General features: G+C 45.2%; 1 protein-coding gene across 1 annotated transcript in view; it reads left to right on the top strand.

The window, feature by feature from the left end:
• LOC145393486 (uncharacterized) overlaps window positions 1-20,000 on the top strand; it is a 281,432-nt gene that overhangs the window by 14,540 nt on the left and 246,892 nt on the right. Inside the window, exon 2 of the mRNA XM_080267606.1 lies at window positions 9,908-10,024. Coding sequence (XP_080123732.1) covers window positions 9,908-10,024 — 117 coding nt within the window. The remainder of the gene's footprint in view (window positions 1-9,907; window positions 10,025-20,000) is intronic.

Below are 20,000 nucleotides of genomic sequence, written 5' to 3'. Positions count from 1 at the left end.
ACCTCCTTTCCTCTTCTGCTTTAATTCTTCCTCATACTGAACATCACTATCATCACACTCTCCTACTGCTATATTTCTTCCTCATTCTCATTAACACAGCCGCCTACAATACATCTCCTCCTCCTCCACTCCTCCTGTTCTCCCCATCACTGTTATCGTCATTATCACTATCTTTATTCCCACTTTCTCTTTTTGTGATTTATTATCTTTTTCTCTACCTTACTGTTATCCTCCATTTCTTATTTTTTCCTCTTCATCTACTTACGCTTATTCCCCCTCCTATTTTTCTCTTCATCTTCTTACTCCCTTTCCTGCTCCTCCTCCTCCTCCTCCTCCTTTTCTTTCTTCTTCCTTCCTTCCTCTTTTTTTTTCATTCTCCTCCTCCTCCTCCTCTGACTCAGCCCATGTTGATCTTGGCGTAGTAACACGGGTGATGCTGGAAATTGCTGGGGCTGTTGTAGTTGTGGTAGTGGTGGTAGTAGTAAAGGTGGTAGTCGTGGTAGTGATGGTAGTGGAGGTGGCAGGTATGGCAGTAGTTAATGTGGGGGTGGTAGTTGTGGTAGTGGTAAATGTGGTGGTATTTGTGGTAGTGGTTAATGTGGAGTGGTAATTGTGGCAGTGGTAAGTGTGGAGGTGGTCGTTGTGGTGGTGGTGGTTCATGTGGAGGTGGCAGCTGTGGTTGTAGTTAAAGTGCAGATGGTAGCTGTGGCACTGAAGCGTTTAATTATTTCATCCAACACTCAGTCTATCCATCCATTCACTTACTTATCCATTCATCCATCCGTCTTCTTTCATATTCATCTTTACATGCATCAATTTACCTATCTATCCATCCATCCGTGTGGCCATCCATTTACTCAGTCTACCTACGTATTCATCCTTCTATCCATCTCTACCCATCCATCCTTCTATCTGTTCATCTACTTATCCCTTCGTTCACTTACCTACATATCCAAACAACCATCCAATCACCAATCCATCCATCCATCCATTCACCTATCTACTTATATGTCCATCTCTCCATCTACCTATCGTGTCACCACCATCCTTATCACCTTCCTTTTAAATATCTCTTCAGTGTATCCCCCTTTCAGTTCTTATCTTCTGCTCCTTTTACCCTCTGCATACTTCCTCTCTTCTAATACCTTCCCTCCTCCCTTTTCTCAATCATGCTTCCTCTCCCCTCCCCTCCTACCTCCCTCGTTCTTCCCTCCCCTCTACCCCTCTCTGTATATTTCCTCTCTCCCTTCCCTTCCTCCCTTTATTTACCTTTCCTCTCCCCTCCCCTCCAGCTCCCTATCTTTTCTGAACCCCACTCACCTCCCTCTTTCCCTTCTTTTCTGGCATCCCTCTCCCCTGCCTCTCATTCAATTCTCCCCTCCTCTCTCCCTATCTCTCTCTCCTTCTCCTCGTCTCTACCTTTTCTCCCTAAATTCCTCCCTTCTCCTTCTTCAATTTGTTTGTCCTTCGTCCTTTTCCTTCCTCTCTCCCTTCCCCTACCTTTCTCTCTCTTTATCCACTGCCCCTCCTCCTTCTCGCTCCCCAAGCCCCATCCACTATCTTTCCTCCCTCTCTCCTCTCCCGCTCCACATCCCTATCCAAGGCCTTAGAAGGTCGAGAGAAAGGTTATCAAGCATCAAGGAGGGAGGCAGGGAGGAAGGGAGGAAGAGGGAAGGGAGAGATGAAGGAGGAGACACTGACAAAGTAGAGTAAGTTAAATGAGGGAGACTAAGAGGGAGGGAGGGTGAGCAAGCATGGAGGGGAGGGGAGGGGAGGGGAGGGAGGGAGGGAGGGAGGGAGGGAGGGAGGGAAGGAGGGAGGGAGGGAGCGAGAGAGAGAGAGAGAGAGAGAGAGAGAATGGGGGGAAAAAGGGTGCCACCTGCTCCCCCGTGCCAAAGGGTTAAAAGGGGAACACTATAAAACACTACCATTACTACCCCACCTCACCCTTACCCCTCACCTTCTCCCCTCATTCTACTCCCTCACCTCCTCACTCTACCCTCCCTCAAACCTTCTCTCTCTCTCTCTGGACTCCTTCATCCCCTCATCCTACCCCTCCAACCTAATCCCCCTCCTCACTCTACCCTTCTCAGCCCTTCCAACCTAACCCACTTCACTCTTTCCTTCCCAACCCCTCCACCCTACCCCTTCACTTTACCTCCTTCACTCCTTCATTCTAACCTCCTCAACCCTTCACTCTAGTGCCTTTACCCCCTCATTATTACCTCCGCTATCCCCCTCACCCTATCTTCCTTCATCCTCTCACTCTACCCTCCTTCAAGCCCACTACCCTCCCTTACTCCTTCACCGCTCCCTCCCTCACACGACCCTCTCCTCCTCTCCCTCATACTCCTCTCACCGTCATCACTCCCAAGTACCCTTCACTCATTCCCTCTCTCCCTAATTCATTCCTCCAGTCACTCATTCAACCCTCCTCACACCAATCCTGCTCCTTTCTTTCCCTCCAACACCTCCCCTTCACTCCCTTGCTCCCCTCCCTCTCTTTCACCCTCCTCCTCTCAATCACTCCCTTCTCCCCAATAATTCACCCATGCTTGAACTATCTCTAATGCTGTCCTTCCCCGCCTCTCCCTGCCCTCCCCCTTTAACTCCGTCTCTCACCTTTTCTCCCTCCCTGCTTGTGCTCCTTCCTTCCTTCAATCTGTCTTTTTCTCCTTCTCATTCGCCTCTCTCTCTCTCCTTCCGTCTTTATTTTTCCTCACCTCATTTTCCCATACTCTTCTCTTTCCTTCTTTGCCTGTTATCTCACACATCCTTCCCAGATACCTTATTAAACTCTCTCTTCATCTCTTCAATCCTCTTTCCTTTTCCATCAACCTCTCTCTCTCTCTCTCTCTCTCTCTCTCTCTCCATCACTCGAGTTCTCTAAATCCTGCCATCACCCCCACCGTCCCCACACCCACTTATAATCATTTAATATCTCAAGTTGGACCACACAGGTATATATATTGGCCTGTGAGTCACCCGTCCGACACTCTCATCTGGTCTGCACACTCACCCCCTCCCTTGCCCCTCTCCTGCCTCTCTCTCTCCCCCTTCCCTTACCTCTCCGACCCCTCCCTATCTCTTCATCCCTTCCCTTTCATCATATCTTTTCTCTCCACTCACTCTCATTTTCCTCTTAGCTTTGCCTCAACCTCTCTCACATCATTTGTCATCATCCTGCATTTGCTTCCCCTCTCCCTCTTTTCCCTTTCCCTTTTTTTCCCTCCTTTCCTTCCCCTGACTTCCCCCTTCCTTTTCCCTACCATATTTTCTCAGTTTCTTCTCCCTTTCGTCCTTCTTTATTCTCCTTTCCTCCCTTCACATCTCCCTCTCATTATTCTTTCTGACCACTTTGCACACCACCTCCTAACTTTCCATTCCCTAACTCTCCTCTCCCCCTCCCCTTCTTCCACCCCACTCCTCTCCCCTCTCTTCTCCTCCTCTCCCCTCTCTTCTCCCCCTTTTCCCTCCTATTCCCCTCCTCTCCCCCACCTAATTGTGCCAAAGCCTGTCAAAACACACAAAAACTTTACGGTAGTGTACTCTGGGTAAATACTGTCAGTTTATTTTGATTTGCATAATTAATCTGACATCTAGACGTATGAGAGAAAGAGAGAGAGAGAGAGAGAGAGAGAGAGAGAGAGAGAGAGAGAGAGAGAGAGAGAGAGAGAGAGGGACAGTAGTGAAGAGAGAAGTGGACAGCCAGATTAAAGGCGGCAGCACACACCTCCAAGACTTCCGGGGATTTCTCTCTCTCTCTCTCTCTTACCCAGTCCATGCATCACACTCCCACAACATACACCGTTCCTCAACATTACGCCCAACTTTAGGCCCACGAGAAGAGAGAGATGGAGCCGGTGTGTGTGTGTGTGTGGGGGGGGGGGTTGTTTGTGCGTGCGTGCGTGCGTGCGTGCGTGCGTGCGTGAGAGAGAGAGAGAGAGAGAGAGAGAGAGAGAGAGAGAGAGTACTGTACAATGAGTAAGGGGAGGGTAAGGCAGGGGAGCTGGATAGGAATGAGAAGAGAGTAAGATGTAGGGGAGGGGAAAGAGGAGTCATGGGGGAGAGAAGAAAGGAAAAGGGTAGTCAAAGATTAAGAATTTTATGAGGGGAAAGCAAGGTGCGGGTAGGAGGGGAATAGAGGAATCATGAGAGAAGGAAGGGGAAAAGGGAAGTAATTTTGGGGAGGGGGAGGGGAATCAGGGAAGACGGAAGGGGAGGGGGGGGGAGGGAATCATGGGAGAAGAGAGGGGAGGAGGAAGTAGTTTTTGGAAAGGAGTAAGAGAATCAAGGAAGAAATATAGAGAAAGAGGAAAGTCAAGTGAAGGGAGTCTGAGAGGGAGGGAAGGCGAAGGTATGAAGGAAAAGGGGAATCGTAAAAGAAGTCAGTGGAAATGAGGGGAAGTCAAGTGGGGGGAGTTACAAGGGAGGGGAACAGTAAGGTGAGGGAGGAGGGAAAGTAGAAGGTAAATTCTTGATAGTGAAAGGTCAAACAAGCTCATTAAATATTCAACCTGCCTACATCTATACATGATCCAGAAATTTTAAATGGGAAAATCAAAAGTAGAACAGATATCAGCAAAATACCATTACCTTGTGAATAAATTACCCAGCCCAGGAATTCTTGCGACTGTACCGTGCTGGGGGATGGTGCGTGTGGTTTATTATGGTTGGTGGCGTAATCTTTCGAGCGGGGACAGTGACCGTACCTGCGTGGGGCGGTACAGGTGTAGCAATGACAAGTATATCCTACCCCATTTGTCGTACCATAATGGAAAGGGTATTGTTACTTGGGGTCTGCGTTTGTGTGTGTGTGTGTGTGTGTGTGTGTGTGTGTGTGTGTGTGTGTGTGTGTGTTTATTTCTGTCTGTTTCATGTACTGCCTTCCACTCTCTCTCTCTCTCTCTCTCTCTCTCTCTCTCTCCATCACTAATACCCTCCCTCCCTTCACCTGCTACCCATCCTCGCCCTAAGCCTTCCATCATTTGCCACCACCAACAGTTTTTCATTTTCGTTCCTCACCTTCCACCTCCAATCTCTCGTCACAGCCTATCATTTTTTCCCCTCTCTCTCAAACCTCGCTTTTCCTTCTTATCCTCCCCACCATTCCCCCATTTCTTCCTCTTCCCCCCTTCTCTTCATCTCCCCCCTCCTTCCCTTACCTTTGGCGCCCCCTTTCCTCCTTTTCTCTCCTTCCTCAATTTTCCCTTACTCCCACCGTCCTCTCTGCTCCCCCCCCATCTCCTGTCCATCAACCCTTCCCCTGTTTTAACAGTATGAAACCCCTCCTTTTTTTTTTCTTTCTCTTTTCTATCCTCTTTTCTTCACTTTCACCTCTTCTTCCTCTAACCTTTATCAGCAGCATCTCCTTTCCCTTCCTTCTCTATTTCCCTTCCCTTCCTTTCTTTCCTCTCCCCCTCCTTCCACTTCCTTTCTCCGTTTCCCCCTCCCTCTCCTTCTCTTCCCTCCTTTCCCTCTCCTACCACTCCATTCCCTCTTCCCCTTCCTTTACTTCGCCCATCCCCCACTTCAGCTGCCCATCGCACCTGCCCATTACATCACCTTAAGTGCGAATGTCATCCTCTCCCTCCTCTTTCCCCTCCCCCTCCCCTTCCTTCATCTCTCTCTTAGCTTTTCTCCCTCTTACCTCTTCATCACTCCCACCCCTTACATCACCTGCACGGCATTCCTTCTCCCTTCTCTACCCCCTTTCCTCCTTCCCCTTCCCCACCCCACCCCTTCATCCTGTCTTTTCTCCTTCCCTGCCCTCACTTGCACATCACCTCCACCCCTTCCATCACCTATAATGTATTCATTTACCTTTCTCTACCCCCTCCCTCCTTTCCCTTCCCCTCCCCTTCCTCCATCCTCTCTCTCTCTCTCTCTCTCTCTCTCTCTCTCTCTCTCTCTCTCTCTCTCTCTCTCTGTCTCACGTTCTTATCACCCCTACCCCTTACACTACCTGTAGAGCATTCCCTCTCTCTCTTCTCTACCATCTCCCTCCTTCCCCTTCCCCCTCCTTCTCTCCCTACCCCTTCCTTCACCCTGTCCCGTCTTCCCACCCTCACCTCTCCCCCACACCTGTTGGTCAATCTCGTCCCTTACATCATCTGTAGCGAATTCTTGATCCATTCTCCATACCCTTCTTTACCCCCTTCCCCCACCACACCCTTTCCCCCCATATCCCCCTTACCTACCTACTGCTTCCACCCTATACATCACCTCTCTCTTTCTCTGCTCTTCACTTCTCCCTCCTTTCCTCTATCTCCCCCTCTACCCCCATGCCTTCATACCTCCCCATCTCCCCCCCTATCCCCCCATCACCCCTCCCTCCATCCCCGCGGCTCCTCCCCGACCTGGCCCTCCCATCACACTTTCTCTGTTTACCTGTGCTTGCTTGCTTGTTTATAGTGGGGGTGGGATGAGAGGGAGGCGAGGCACGGGATAAATGGGGTGCAGCAAGGAGGGAGGGAGGGAGAGAGAGAGAGAGAGAGAGAGAGAGAGAGAGAGAGAGAGAGAGAGAGAGAGACGGGAAGGCAAGGCAGAGGACAAATGGGGTGATGCTGAGGGGGACAGACGGATGGTGAGAAGTACGGAGGGAGAGATGGATGGCGAGACAAGGAAAAGGAAACACTGTGTGAAATAGAAAGATGGATGGGGTGAAGTAGGGATGGTGAGATGAATGGGGAGAAGGACTGAGGGAGATAGATGGGGAGAAGGACTCAAGGAGAGATGGATGAGGAGACGGACTGAGAGAGATGGAAGGGAAGGACTGAGAGAGATGGAGGGGGAAGGAAAGGTCAAGAAAAGAATACAGACAGACTGGAGTGAGTGACTGAGGGAGATGGGAGGAGTAAATGAGACAGTGGGCTACAAACAAAAGGTGTGTGTGTGTGTGTGTGTGTGTGTGTGTGTGTGTGTGTGTGTGTGTGTGTGTGTGTGTGTGTGTGTGTGTGTGTGTGTGTGTGTGTGTGTGTGTGTGTGTGTGTGTGTGTGTGTGTGTGTGTGTGTGTGTGTGTGTGTGTGTGTGTGTGTGTGTGTGTGTGTGTGTGTGTGTGTGTGTGTGTGTGTGTGTGTGTGTGCGTGCGTGCGAGAGAGAGAGAGAGAGAGAGGAGACCGAAATAACAAAATCATGGACGAACACCGACAAACGAAGTGAAAAAATTCCAGGAAGGGAAAATAAACAAGAGGGGATGATGAGAGATTCTGAGAAGATGATTGAGCATTTCCCTCCCATCCGGTGACTCATGACCTCAGTATTCACCATTAGGTCACCACCACCACCACCACCACCACCATAATCATTACCTTCACTGTCATCATCATCATCATCATCACTATCGTCATTGCCATCATCTTCATAATCCCATCTTCATTTCTTACTAATAAATTTTAAAAAAGAAGCACCAAGTGAAATGTGTCAAAAATCTGTTTACCCAAGCCTTCGAAATTTACTGACACACCAAATGGAAATCACCTATGCAGAGTGATTATAAAGTGGGTGCAGTAGGAGTGATTGTCAGGTATAGCCGTGTGTGGTGTAATAGTGTGTGTGTGTGTGTGTGTGTGTGTCTGGGGGGGGATGACAGTGTGAAGTGTGCGTTATGTGCGGCAGTGTGTGGAGTAGCAGTATGAAGTGTGTGTAAGGTGGGCCAGTGTGGGGAGTGTGCAAGGTGTGACAGTGTCTTATTACACAATGAGTTTTCCGAGATCCTGTATTTATCATGAATTACCAGTGTCGCAATATGAATTCTTAAAAGCCAGATATTCCTATCCCACTAAATCCACACTGACCCCACCTTGACCTCTCTCCTCCTCTTCCCCTCCTCCACCACCTCCCTTCCTAACCTTATCTCTCCTGTCCTCCTTTACTCCATCCGACTTCCCTTAATGCCTCTAACTTCCCTCTTACCAATTCCCTTTCAATTTTCCTTCCTCTACTCCCTTAGCTTTCCCTTTTCCACTCCTCTCGATTTTACCTTCCTCCCTCATCCTTCAACCTCCCCATCTATCTGCCCCCCTCCTTAAACTCCTCTCTCCTTTCCAATCCATCCACCTCTCTTCCTCTAACCTCACCCTTCTCCAATCCACTCCAATTACCCCTTCCCTTACTCCCTCCCCCCTCCAACGTGCTTTCTTCCCAACATTCCTCTCAACACCATTTGCTATCTCCCTAGCCCACTCCTACCCGTATCAACAACTCTTCCTCCTTCCCTCTCTTCTCCCCACCACTACCAACAAATCCTCCTCCCTCCTTACATTGTTCCTGTCGCCATCTCTTCCAATAACTTCTTCTCCCTCATTATTTCCCTGCCACTTCCCTCTCCCTCCTCATTTCCCTGTCCCCTCCCTCTCTCTCTCCTTGCCCCACCCCTACCCCTTCAATCAACCCCACCTCCCTGTCCCTCCGCCCCTTCTTCACGTGATCGCTTGACCTAACTTTTGTGGTTGCTACGTCACGGGTTTCCACAAGATTAACAGGCTTCTAGTGGGTTGCCTGGGTGCGAGGATGACTCAGGTGAGGCAGGATGTATCTTCACACAGCACTTAATTTGGCGAGCGCACACACACACACACACACACACACACACACACACACACACACACACACACACAGTCTTCATCCTCTGCATTTTCTACACACACACACACACACACACACACACACACACACACACACACACACACACACACACACACACAGTCTTCATCCTCTGCATTTTCTACACACACACACACACACACACACACACACACACACACAGTCTTCATCCTCTGCATTTTCTACACACACACACACACACACACACACACACACAGTCTTCATCCTCTGCATTTTCTACACACACACACACACACACAAACACACACACACAGTCGTCATCCTCTGCATTTTCTACACACACACACACACACACACACAGTCTTCATCCTCTGCATTTTCTACACACACACACACACACACACACACACACACACACACAACCTTCACTCCCTGCGATGTTAAACCCAGGCCCCTCCACATACACACCTTACGTAAACCTGCAGATTTTTTCACGTACGTCCACATACTGTAAACCAAGAATGATCACCACGGCAACACCACAAGGTCAAGGCATTCATAAACCTTGTCTTGTGCCGTTATCATCATCATCATCATCATCATCTTGACGTGTTTTTCCTACCTAATTATGACATGGGATAATGGGAAAAATCAAGTCCAAAAAACATTTAAACTATGATGAGTATTGGACTCATCTCCGGAAAAGGGAAAGAACTGATGAGAAACGAAAAGTAAACTACTCTTGCATAAAACGTGAATGACATCAGCGCCAAACAGGGAAAAAAGAGTTGGCGAGAGATTAACAGAATAAACATATATACACAAAATAAAAATAAATATATATATACACAAACTGAGAAGATCCTGTAAAAATCGTGAATGATATGAAGGTGAAAATGAGTCCTTTGTTGTTTTACCTGATGCCATGGAAACCAGGGGGGATGTTGCACTGAATATTAGTGTTAGTAATTCAAGTGTTAATTTTGTGCTTCGTTTTCCAGGTACTATGTCGAGGGGTCTGGTAATTGTGTGATTTTCTTTTCCTTTTTCATTTATCTTTTTTATTCAACAATGCCTGATTAAAGTCTGTGTACTAATTAGTTTTTGTTCTCTTTCTCTCCCACCACCTACCCTGCCACCCTGCTCTCTCTCTCTCTCTCTCTCTCTCTCCACCTCATTTCATCTATCCTTCGTCCCTTCCATCCTAATTTACTTCCACCTCATTCATTTTTCCTCCTCCTTCCTTCCCTCCCGCCTTTCTTCTCTACGGTACTGCGCCCTTTTATTTCCACTTCCTCCTGTCTTCCTTTCACTCCTTCCATTCCTCCACCCCCTCCACAGGTGTATGGTCGCCAGGGAAGTTAGGGGGGGTGAAGGACGATTCTGGTCCCTCCAAAATCGACCTCCCAGACCTTCCATCCTTCAAAGACCAACCTTCCGTGTGGAGTCCTACCAGAGGTGAGTGCTGAGACTGATAAACTGTTGGACAGATAGATAAAGACAAACAGGCAGATGGAGGTAGATAGAAATACAGACATACAGACACACAGACAGATATAACCTATATTTTCAACACGAAATGTCCATGCATGTTCATATGTAATTTTCTTTTTGTGTGTGTGGATGTGTTCAACACTCAAAATTTTCACCCTGCCTTTGGTTCTTTTTCATTAAAAAAACACACACACACATTATATATATATATATATATATATATATATATATATATATATATATATATATATATATATATCACATCAGCCGTTTGAGTGTCCACTGCAAGACCGGCCTATCCCGACCGAAGTGGGGACGATACAGCCAATGTATCACTACCAAGTGGCTTAGGCTGTCTGGTAGAGATTGTATGTAGGGCGAGAAGTGCTTGTAGGTGTAATTGTAGTGTTGGAGTGGCTTTGGATGTGTGTGTAGTCTGTGAACCAAGTGTAATCGGCCCGCGCAAGCCGACTGGGTGCAAGCATACTTTATAGTATGCGACACTGGTTCAACCACAGCACCCTTGATGTCCGCCAAGCAGTACGTGGCCAGAAGAACGCTCCCAAAGTTTATAACCCTGGCGAGGCGCGAACCCTCGTTCTTCAGCATACGAAAACGCACACTTTACCACTGTACCACAGAGGCTCCATATATATATATATATATATATATATATATTTATTTATTTATTTATGCAACAGAGAACACAATACTCACTCCCCATTACTTCCCTTCAACCCCGAGACACACAGGAAATCCTCATCCCTGTCTCTCACCAGATGCTCACATGCATGTGCGTAAATCCACCCTCTCTCTCTCCTCTTCCCCTTCCCCACTCATCCTTACTCTCCCTTTTTCCCCTTCACCCTGTTCTTCTTCCCCTCTGCTCCCCTTTGCCCCCACGGTCTTCTTCTTCTCTCTTTTCCTCCGCCCCCCTCTTTCCACTTTCCTCTTTCCCTTCCTCCCTCCCTCTTCGCCTTTCCCCACCACCTTTCCTCCCGTTTCCTCTACTCCGTTTCCTCTCCCCCATTCGTCTCCTCATACACTTCTTTCCTCCTTTCCTCCTTCCCTCTCCATCTCCCTCTCCTCCCATCTCATTCCTCCTTATAAATCCTGGCAACATAGTATATATATTCCAAGCTGCACAAATCACTTCCTAAATCCCTTTCCTACCGCTTCCTCAACTCCTTTTCCCCTGTAGTCGTTTCCTTCCTCACTTCACACGCTCTCCTCTGCCCATTTCATTTCACATTTTCTCTCCTTCCTTTTCTTCACTTCATCCATTTCCTTTCCGTTCGTTACTTACCCATTTCCTACATTTCAATTAATTACTCCTCATCCCTTTCCTTCTTTTCATTTCCTTCCCATCCCCTTCCTACCTTTCATTTCCTCCTAATCCCTTTCCTGCCTTTTATTTCCTCCCCATCTCTTTCCTACCTTTCAATTCATTTCCTCCCCATCTCTTTCCTACCTTTCATTTCATTTCCTCCCTATCCGTTTTCCTACCTTTCATTTCATTTCCTCCCCATTCCTCCTCTACATCTTCCTCGTTTACATCATCCATCTCGTACCTACTCCTCCTCTTCTCATCCTTCGACTCCCTATACCTGTTCTATCTTCATTTTTCCATTCCTCATTTCTTTCTACTGTCATTTCTCCCATTGTTCGGGTCTGATTTTCCCCATTCATCCTTCCCATTCCCCACTCTCGTCTCTCACTTCTTCATCATATTCCTTCCTCTTTCTTTTCCCTTTATTTCATTCCCCATCTTTCCACCTAAATTTATGTTCTTGTCCCTAGCTTCCCCAATGCTCTCTCTCTCTCTCTCTCTCTCTCTCTCTCTCTCTCTCTCTCTCTCTCTCTCTCTCTCAAGCCAGTGAGGGGGAGGATTAATGCAGCCTGTGTGTACGTTACGGTCGCTTGTTTGTTTACATGTTGGGCTCGTGGTCACGTTTTTGTTGATTGCTTGCAGAATCCGGATGGGGGAAGGTGTGTGTGTGTGTGTGTGTGTGTGTGTGTGTGTGTGTGTGTGTGTGTGTGAGAGAGAGAGAGAGAGAGAGAGAGAGAGAGAGAGTTTACGGGAAGCGGAGGGAGGAGAATACGTAAGGGAAGGTCAGGGGGAGAGGATGGAGAGTAGGGGGTGTAGGTGCGAAGAGGGGTCGAGAGGGGAAAAAGTGAGGGGAGGAGAGGAAGGGGGAGGGAGGGGAAAAAGTGAGGGGAGGAGAGGAAGGGGGTGGGAGGGGAAAAAGTGAGGGGAGGAGAGGAAGGGGGTGGGAGGGGAAAAAGTGAGGGGAAGAGAGGAAGGGGGCGGGAGCTGTTTACACCCGCATAATTTCCGCAAAATAGCCCCTAAATGTGAGTCAGAGATTATTTTTTGCCAGTCACCATATTCTTTTTTCAGCAGTCCTCCCTCAAATGTTTTCTTTTAGCGGTATGGCATATAATTTGTTTCTGTCCACTTTCGTATTTTTATTACTAGTTCCTCTACTAACTCCTTTAACCAAGACAGTTCCTTCCTGATATGAGAAAAGTCGCTTGGTGGTAAACAGAAAAACAGATAAATAACTATAAACCGAAATGTATAAACAACTGAAAAATCGTCAGTCAAGGATGAGACGGATGGCGATAGTTTTTTTTTGTCCTTCAGTCCTACAGCTCCTTCCTAAGCTGCATGAAATCGTCTGGTGGTAGTCGAAATAAAATGAGGTCTCTCAACAATGAAGGAGTTGGTGATCCCTTATTCCATCCGATTCTAACATTCACCAAGTATTAAACAATGTCCTTTTTCATATTTTAAATTTACTACTATTTTCCTCCACAATGTAGGATAATGTTTTCCCTTCACTTTGGGATGGATTCTTTATTAAATGAGCCCCACATCGAACTATTTCTTCTCGCAGCGACCAATAGTTAATATCCATCTTCGTATCCTTCATCAATATACTATCCCAAGAAACTACACTCAGCATGGGGAATCTATTTTTTATTTATTCACATTTAGCCCTGTAAGTATAAAATAATTTCCTTTATTCTGGGTAACTACAAATAATGTAATTCAATTTTGGAACCCTGTCGTACTGAAGGCCACACATAAGTCCTCCAATCGGATATATCTCTCAGGCTAAGTAGAATCATATGACAACTGCAAGATTAAAGAAGACATCATCGTGCTGTAGGAAATAGACGTCTCTCTCTCTCTCTCTCTCTCTCTCTCTCTCTCTCTCTCTCTCTCTCTCTCTCTCTCCGACTACTTCCTCTCGTACCGGTAAAAGTTCATACATTTATTTCCGTCCAACTACGTACTTTACATCTACATAATCTCCCAGAATTGGCCCATAAATGTGGAAGACAGTTTTATTTATTACTTTGGCACTATCTCTTCTTAGCGATCCCTCCTTTCAACTATTTTTCTTTCCTCCGCCATGAAGGACATTTTACATCATCATAATCTCGAAGAAATGGCCGTTTAATGCGGGACAGAGAACTAGCTTTATTTATTTATTTATTTATTTTTTCCTTTACTTCTTGTCTACTCACGGACTATATTCTTTCTTAAATTACCTTTCCCTTCACTAATTACCTCACTCAGCGATAGTTAGTGATTATTCTGTATCCTTTCTTAAGTTAAATACATATAATCTCATAGAACTGTACCATAAATGTGTAAGGCAGCTTATTTGACACTCCAGCACCATTTTATTACTAAGCATCCCTCTCTTTCCTCTGTTTTTCTTTCCTCTGCCATGAAGCGCTGTTTGCATCCTCATAATCTCAGAGAAGTGGGCCCTTAATGTGGGATAGTTTTTTCTTTTTAATTTCTTGTCTACTTGGACACTATTTTCTTCACAAAATTATTCCTCCCTCCTCTATTTCCTCCCTTAGTGATACGGGTCATGTTTATATGTGGCCATTTTCATATCTTGCATTCATAAACTTTCCAAGAACTGTACCATAAATGAGGGAGACAGTTATATACTTATCTCGGCTAGGGGATCCTTCAACTATTTATTTATTATTATCTTTTGCTTACCCATGAAGGGATGTTTTGAGGAATTGATCCTTTAATATGGGATTTTTGTGTTTCTCGTAGTTTTTTTAATTATTATTACTGTTATTATTATTATTATTATTATTATTATCATTACTACGTGATCCCTGCCTCCCTCCAGTGTTCAGGAAACCAGACACTATGACTTTAATGTGGGATTTTTTTTATTATCGAGGTGTTTTTTCTCATTATCATTATTATTATTATTATTATTATTATTATTAAGTGATCCCCCTATTCCTTCCAGTGTTCAGGAAGTCAGACACTCGCTATGACTCCTCTCCATTTACATCCCCGCATCGCTGAGGAAAGCCGATAAAATTTGCACTTACACGCATTGCCGATCATCTCCCTGCATGGTCCGGGAAAATACGCAGACTCGCAGCTCTCACTAAATTACCTCCTTGTAGTGCTCAGGAAAATTCATGGTACCCAAATAGCCCTTTATCTGTGTTTACCTCCCCGCGCTGCTCGGGAAAAGAGAAAAGTAAGCCAAGTATCTCTCACGGTAAATTCTTTTCTTTTTCTCCCCTCCTTCCTTTCTCCATTCTCTTTCGTCCTAATCTATTCTTCCATTCCTTCACCTTTTTTCCACGTCCTGGTTTCTTCTTTTCTTCCTTCTCTTCCATCCTCCCTTCTCCTGACTTTTTTTTTCTAAGTCTTGGTCCTTCTATTTTCCTTCTTCCTTCCCCAGTACTTCCTTTCTTCCTTTATTCTTCTAAGTCCTGGTTTCTTCTTTTCATCCTTCTCTTCCATCCTTCTTCCTCCTTTCTCCTTTCCTTCTCTTCCTCCTCTTTCGTTTTTCTTTTACTGCCTTTCTTCTTTTCTCTTCCTTTTTTCTCCTTTCCCACATCATGTTTCTTTTTTTCTTTCTTATCTTCCATCCTTCCTTCCTCCTTTCTCCTTTCGTTTCCTCCCTTCCTTTCTTTCTATTACCGTCCTTCCTTCCTTATTTCTGCTTCCCTTCCTTTTACATCCATCCTTTTTTTACGTGTCTAGTCGCCTTCGCTTCTTTTCACTTGACCGCCTTTACTTTCCTGTTATATCTGTTACGAAAGAAATCTAGCAAAATAATGAAAATACTACACGGATTACGTTCTCCTACATTCAGTAATTACTAACAGTTTCTTTTCCTGGGCAGGCTATCTGATATATATTCGTTTATTTATTTTATATAAATATTTTTCTTATATATATTCCTAAAATACTTTATAAAGGTGAATTTTCTTTTTTTACTATTTTTCTTTCATTTATTTACTCTGCGTGAACTTTTAGTAATTTATGTATTTTGGAACATCTGTTGTTTGTCTATATATCAGAGTATATTGTGTTTTAGTTTTATATGCTGAGAGAATAATTCCCCCAATACTGAAAATGTTCTGCTTTTCTTTCTGGGACTGAATACAAAAATAAATAAATAAATGTATGCGTTTTTCAGTGCATATGTAATTTTTTCGCGCTATCCCGTGTTTATATTCTGTGAAAAACATTTGCAAAATAATTAAAAAAGACAACATAAGCGACGGTTTTGCTTTGTTAATTAAAAGAATTCACACTAGTTCTTTGTTTCGCTCAGATTCACAGATAAATATGTGCACAATGATGAAAACACATCATCGAAAGTCTCACTCTGCCAACTAAAACATTTGTTTTAATTTGTGTTTCAGAAAACCGGTACCTGATGTTTACTTGCTGACTTATGTTTATTTTTTGGTTTTATGCTCATAGTAAACATTCGCATAATTACGATAACACATCATTGATCATCTGGTTCCCTAACTACAAAAAAATGGATACTTGTTCGTCCTAAGGTTACGTATTGTTATGTGCATGTTTATTTGTTTTACTTTTGGATAATATTCCGTCAAAACATCAGCACAACTAGAAAGCACTAACGAGATGCGTAGGCTACCTCCATCAAGGCCAGTAAAATTTATATTGTACTGCTGCAATTCCTCTTTCCTAACAGGCAAATACTTTTACGGTCTCCCACAGTCAATTAATTATACGGTCGTACTCTGCTATGTTATACATTTCCAGAGCATGCATACCTCCTCCAACGTCAATAAAATTTACGATTTATTCCTGCATCCGGATCCAGATTCCACGCAAAATCTAATAAACTCTTTCTTAACCCACTGCCCACCTATCCATCAAGCTTCACTGAAATATAATAACAGCTTTTTTCATATGTCTTGTACACAAACAAACTGACACGGGTGAATACGTGACCTGGGTTCAATTTCGGTGGCTGAGGTATTTATGAGAACACTCGAAATTTTTGCTTCACTAACTAAAAGCACTAAGTACTTGTTTGTGCTGAGATTACACTATGTTTATCTGTATATTTAGTATATCTGTATTTTAGTTTATACTCCTAGATAAATACTCACATAGTAACGTAAACGCACTGTCGAAATTCTTGCAGCGCCAAAACAATTTATATCAGTTTACGCGCTCGGTGTATTTGATGTTTATTTGCATATTTATGTTTATTCATGGTTTATACTCCGTGATAAACATTGGCATAATAGTTATTTCAATTCCCCGCCCTCGTTCCGTTCTCGCTAATGCTCCCGTTTCTCAGTTCTGACACCGAATAACCTTGTGGCAATACAACTTGATATTACCTTTCTCTTTTGTATTCCCTTTGCATTCCTCCTCCTCCTGATACTACCCTTCTCTTTTGTTTCCTCTTTGCATTCGTTGACTGTACTTCCCTCTCCGTCTTCCTCCTCTTTTCCCTCCAACTCCTCTCCCATCTTTCAATACAGCCTCGTAAGGAACAAAACTGGCAATTTCTTCTCTTTTGTGCGTCTTCCTGGTTCTCTATCTTTATCGTCACCACCAACATCATCAACCCTCTCCCTCCTACTCTTCCTCCACCTCCTCCTTATCCCCCATCCCAACCTGACTCACACTCCTGCTCCCACACCTGCCTCCCCACTGCCCTTCCTCCCCCACAACCCTGAGTGTGTTGTGTGGTCACCTCCGGCTACTGCTTGAGGAGAATTGGCAGAAGTGTGGCGGTGATATCAAGCGCTAAATATTTGGACCTGCCTCTGATACGCAACACTCTACACCCCCCCCCTCCCTCCGTCACCACACTCCTGCCTCCTCTACCCCCACCCTCCCTCTCCCACCATCATTCTCCTGCCTCCTCTACCCCCAACCTCTCCTCCCTCCCCCACCATCACTCTCCTACCTCCTCTCACCCCACTCTCACTCCCTGCCATCGCTTTCCTACCTCCTGTCTCTTCACTCTCCCTTCCCCTTCCCCGCATCTTCTTCCCGTCCCCCAAGCAACACTCCTTCCTGCTCTCTCTTCACTTTTCTTCCCTCTCCCCTCTCCCTTTCTCTCCCCTATGAGGTCTTTCCCCATTCCCCAACCTCCTCTCTCCTTCCCATGTTCATACTTCATATTCCCCTCCCACCAAGTTTCCTACATACCTCTTCCTCCACACCTCTCTCCTTCCTCCGTCCCTCTTCACTCCATGCTCCGTTCTTTCCCCCTCTATCTCTTTCCCATTCACAAAACTCTCTTCCCACCTTCCCTCTCCCAATTGCTCTCTCCCCTTCCTCATTTACTCCTCTATTTACCCTCCTTCACCACCGTTCTTCCTTCCCCATGCATACTATTTCCCCTCTCTCCACTTCCTCCTGCCCCCCCCCCCTTCTCTCTCTCTTCAACAGTCACCTCTCCTCTTCACTTTATCCCCTCCAATCCTCCTTCAAAGACAATCACATCTACCAAAATCCCCTCCTGTCTCCCTCACGTCCCCTTCCCCTTTTCCTTTCCCAACCTAGGCCTTACCCTCTCTCCCCCTCCTCCACATCCCCTTCCCTTTATTACGCATACCTTTCCCCCCGCTCCTTCTTCCCTACCTCCGTCTCGTACGCCACCTTTCTACCCTACACAGACTTTCTTTATCTCCTACCTCACTTACGCCCACTGTTATTACTCCCCTCTTACCGCCTTCTGCCGCTTCTTTTCTCATGTATATTCTCCATGCCTCCTCCCCTTTCCCTCTTCCTTCCCCTACGTACGCCATCATCCCCACGTCCCTGTCTTATACCCTCTTTCCCATGTCCCTCCCTTACTTCCTCTTCACGTTCTTCCGTCCTTAACACATCCCTCCACCTTCATTCCCTTGACCTCACGCTATTCAATATTACACTTCCTTCCTCTCTTCCCTATCCTACACTTCCTTCAACACATCAACTCCCACCTCCTTTCGTTGCCTCACCCCTCCCCAATACAATTCCCAACCTCTTTCCCTTATTTCTTTCATCCCCAACACACCAGTCCCCGCCTCCTCCGTCCCCAACATCACTTTCCCCACATCCTTCTCCAATCTTCTCCTTCCCTTACAGCCACCATCTCTTCATCTTTCATTTCCCTTACCCCTTCCACTCTGCCTCCTTCCTCTACACCCTACCCCTATTCCCCTTCCCCTATTACTCCCCTTCTAACCTTATTCCCCTTGAATATCCCTTACATCTAACTCCCCCTCCCCTTCTTGACCCCTCTTACCTTCCTCCTCCTCCTCCTCCTCCTCGAATCTCTATAATTTTCGTCGGCTTTATCAGTCTTAGGCGATGATCTTTCACTTGATATGTCACATCAAAGGAGAGAGAGAGAGAGAGAGAGAGAGAGAGAGAGAGAGATAGGGGAAGTTGTGTGTGTGTGTGTGTGTGTGTGTGACAAAGCGTAGGACAAGAAAAATACAGAAGAAATAGTTGAGATATGGTAGGAGAAAACAAATGTGAGAATACATTTCTCTAACTTTTCAGAGAGAGAGAGAGAGAAAGAGATGAGAACAGGTACATTAGCTAAAGGTTAAGAATAGGTTTGTGCCCTCTTCCACTTTGGGTAGCGATTTCCCCTCTCTCTCTCTCTCTCTCTCTCTCTGTTTACTTCATTATACCTTTCGCTTTATTTCTTCCCCTTGGCTCTTATTCTTCTATTCATTTCTTTCATTCACTTCGCTTTTTCCTGCTTCTTCCACCTCTCTCTCTCTCTCTCTCTCTCTCTCTCTCTAACACATACATTCATCTCCTCTCCCCAGCTATCCCCCACCTCACCCAGTCCACCCTCCACTTTTTTCGCATCCTCCCCTCGCCATTAAAAAATACAGGTGTGAGCTAAGGTGATTAGTTAGTAAACAGGTGAGCAGCCTTCAGTCGACATACCGGAGAAAGAGAGAGAGAGAGAGAGAGAGAGAGAGAATTACATACCTGCAGTACACAGACCTAATGAACATTTTGGTCCCATTTAAGTAATTCGTCCTTAGTATAATATAGCAAAAAAAAAAAAAGTGCTAGTCACAAATGTAGCATACAAGGAAAATATTGTCCAGCATATAATTCCCATTCTCCAGGCCCTTAGGTTGTAGGCCATACGGGAATATATATATATATATATATATATATATATATATATATATATATATATAAAACGGACTAAGCTGGACCAAAATGTATTATGGGTTTTAATGATAAGTTTAAAGGAGCTACTAAATGTGAAATTACCGAGCATGTACACACACAAATAAAGCGTAAATACAAATATTATCTGTAAACATTTTCTTCTAAAGGTACTGATATCATATTCAACATCATCATTATTCAGATCATTCTTCCCTCTAATTTAGAAAAACAAAAGGAAAACATAAAGGCAATAGCAATAAAAACGGTGCCCATTAAAATAAGTTAACATTCATTCCCTCGTTATCACAGCCATGGACTTCTGGGCTTCAAAAATACCATCCATACGTATATTTTAACTTCCATAGGTTCAAATGAGTATAATGAGGTAAATATTCGATCGTGTGAAATTCTTGAAAATATAAGCGTTCGTAGGCAGGAGGATGGTCTCGTATAAAATTGCTA

Source organism: Coenobita brevimanus, chromosome 24, assembly GCF_032717465.1.
Source record: "Coenobita brevimanus isolate Jiangsu-jjx chromosome 24, ASM3271746v2, whole genome shotgun sequence".
Classification (NCBI taxonomy): domain Eukaryota; kingdom Metazoa; phylum Arthropoda; class Malacostraca; order Decapoda; family Coenobitidae; genus Coenobita; species Coenobita brevimanus.
This window is presented reverse-complemented; position numbering and strand designations above follow the sequence as displayed.